Source organism: Epinephelus moara, chromosome 17 (genome assembly GCF_006386435.1).
Source record: "Epinephelus moara isolate mb chromosome 17, YSFRI_EMoa_1.0, whole genome shotgun sequence".
NCBI classification, from domain to species: Eukaryota; Metazoa; Chordata; class Actinopteri; order Perciformes; family Serranidae; genus Epinephelus; species Epinephelus moara.
The window spans coordinates 1,775,108-1,778,379 of NC_065522.1; the positions used below are offsets into that span (position 1 = coordinate 1,775,108).

General features: G+C 41.2%; 1 protein-coding gene across 1 annotated transcript in view; it reads right to left on the reverse strand.

The window, feature by feature from the left end:
* ablim2 (actin binding LIM protein family, member 2) overlaps positions 1 to 3,272 on the reverse strand; it is a 187,976-nt gene that overhangs the window by 126,248 nt on the left and 58,456 nt on the right. The window contains exon 3 of the mRNA XM_050067006.1: positions 1,201 to 1,384. Coding sequence (XP_049922963.1) covers positions 1,201 to 1,384 — 184 coding nt within the window. The remainder of the gene's footprint in view (positions 1 to 1,200; positions 1,385 to 3,272) is intronic.

Genomic DNA, 3,272 nt, shown 5'->3' on the forward strand with positions numbered 1-3,272 from the left:
TTCTATAAAAGGTAAGTCAGCCAGCTTCAGGACATTAAGAATGTTGCTATGTTGTCCTAACAAAAATTAATAAAACTAAATTAGGAAGGGAAGTTTTTTCTTTTCTCCATGCCGCTGGCCAATCACTGTGTGAAGTGGACGTGATCATCAGATCACATATCGGACACAGCCCCCGCAATGCTGACATTGAAAAAAGAACTGCATTATTTGAAGTATACTGAGCCCTCCAAAAATTGCTTGATTGGTTTCATGAGAGACAAACTATTGTTGTACTGTCTAGTTTTCATTTGTTTTTGTAAATAACAACAAGAACAAAAAAAAAAAAGTACAGCAGCAACGCTGTGCCTTCATCAGGGCGGCGATACCAGCAGTAATCCCCATATGAGTGGCATGCTAGCTAACGTTAGCACCCACCACCCCCAGGTAGTGCATAGTGCAGAGTGGTCGAGGCAACGTTAGCTAACCTGTGCAGTCTGGAGCATAGATATATATAATCATAGATGACTCATTCCTGTGGCTACTGTGCGTCAGCGTCGCCGCCATCTTGGGGAGGTCACTGCCGGCTGGTTAGTACTGTTGTGTATGGAGATAAGTCTTCAGCAAACTCGGCGTGCACACTCAAAAGTCTCAAAGTGTAATTGGGTGTCGGTCCAAAAAATTACAGCAAAGCAGAAAAACCCGACAGCACTCACTAATAAGTATAATAATTTTTAATATAGTGGATTGAACAGCAGCAGTCGAACGGACGTGTTTCAGCTCATAGCCGTCCTCAGCGTTAGGAAATGGCCACTTTAGAATGAAAATACAGACAGTACTTACTGACCTCTCATGCCGACAAGAAGTCCAGCGTAGTTTTTAATCCACAAAGACTCATGCACTCATTTCAAATTTTGGAGTCAGGGTTGCAATGACAAGCACAGAGATGGGCAATAGACTTGTGACCAAGTTGATTCCAAGGGCAAGTCCCGTCAAGTCTTTAAGTTTAGTATGCATGTCATAATCAAGTCATATATGAGATTTTAAGTCTGACAGACAAAATTCCATGTTTTTAGTACTTTAGGGATTTCTCATGTAAAAGTAACCATGTTACAACTCACTGTTGTAACATGAGTCTTGCAAGGAAATAACTAAAGAAGCATCTGAATCATACATGAATTTAATATGGTTTTGGACAATGCTTCCCAGATCTCTGTTTCTTACTTGCAGGAGGCACAGACAAAGCAGCGGGGGTGGTAGGTCTTTCCCAGGGCGGACACCACCTCCCCCTCAATGAAGTCCTGGCAGCTGAAGCAGCGGGTCCCGTACAGTCGCTGGTAATCCAGAGTACAGATGTATTCACCCTGCCGCACGAAGAAGCCTCCCTGGGCCAGTTCACAACCACATACTGCGATAAGGGAGGGAGGAAGAGAGGGAGGAAGGAAGGGTATAGGAAGGGTATAGGAAGGAGAGAGGTAAAAGAGAATGGGAAAAGGGATGGATAGAAAGAAAAGGGGAAAGAAGAGTGAGATGGATTAGACACATTAGATGACTGAACACATTTAAAAGAACAAACTTTGAAAATACAAAGGCTTGGTGAATGAACATCTTCAAGTGAATTCCAAAATCAATGTCACTGTGCAAAATTGATAAAAATCAGGAAAGGCATCAGATTTGTTATCCCTTTTTCTTTGTCTTTTCTTAAAGCTATCCACCCTCTTCACTGAGGACCTGTTGATATTAAGGGGGGGATAGTTCCTTCTCTGCTTGTGCCCAAAGTCCACTATCATCTCCTAGTTCTGCTGATGTTCAGGAGTAGGTTGTTGTCAGCAGGTCAGTTCCTTTACTTCTGTCAGGCAGGCCTTTTTATTGTTATCTGTGATCAGGCCCACCACAGCTGTGTCATCAGTAAATTTGTTTGAATTTATTCCAAATATTTAAGACTGCCACATGATAAATTATAATGGCTATTTTGATCCCATCACTCTTCATTAAGTGCTATCATTAGGTCAACATTTCACTTTATTTAGTGCTATTTAGAAAGAAAGAGGTAAGATTCACCATTACACTACTTTTACTACAGTATACTATACTAGATTATACCTCATTATACTACAAAATATTATAAAATATCATATTATACTATACCATACTATAATATATTGTAAACTGGACCACAGCTATCACCAGTGTGGAGGCATTAAAAAAACATGCTATACTACAATATACTAAAAAATATTATACTTAACTATGCTATTAAAAGGTTATACAAAAAAGGAACATACACAAACACTCCTATAGACATTCATTTGAAAAGCAGTAGAAAGATGAGAAGGCATTGTAGTCGGTAGAGCCAGTTTGACACATCTGATTGTTTTTTTCCAGCCTGCTTTACGAGCCAATAACATCACACTTTCAGAATGGGTGTATTATTATGCATCTGTGTGTGTGTGTGTGTGTGTGTGTGTGTGTGTGTGTGTGTGTGTGTGTGTGTGTGTGAGAATGCAGTGCCGTGTCTTTTGTCTGGCTCTTAATACATGGCAGGAACTCCAAATCATCGTCCTCCTCTAGTGAACACAGAATGATTACAAAGAGCAAACTTAGCAACCACATGACATCACAGAGTAGCCACGCCCTCAGGGGAAATGTCCGTTTATTTTTCCACTCCTTTAGCAAAAACATTACCACTCCTTTTCCCTCCATTCTTTTTTGTGGAAAAAAACAACAACAGCAAAGATAAATGAGAGATGTTTGCATTAGTTGGTGGTATTCTGTGAACTTGCACACACACACATGCATGCACACACGTGCAGAAAATACACAGTCTCAAACCTGCAGGGATGTGTAAGAGGATGAGGTAAGACACATTTGTGGACTGTCGATGAGATCACACATTACATATGCTCTCCAGAACACACACACACACACACACACACACAAATCCTTGCAGGAATGTGAGAAGGTATGAGGAAAGATGTGTACAAAACATGGATGAAATCACCATAGCTACCACACATACTGCAGATGTGCGCAGATTCTACAGAAAAGTCGCAGACACACCCAGGCACAGTTGCAGCAGTTTCAGTGGGTTTCACATCTCTCATTAAGGTCTTAGTCTATACCAGGGGTAGGCAACCTGTGGCTCCGGAGCCACATGTGGCTCTTTAGCCCCTGTCCAGTGGCTCCTTGAGCCTTTGAGAAAAGAAGTCTATGGAAATTCATTCTATGAATCCAAATGTTGCTGAACCTCGATAGCAGTGGCTGGTTAGCTATGGATGCCAAATCCAAAAAAGTAA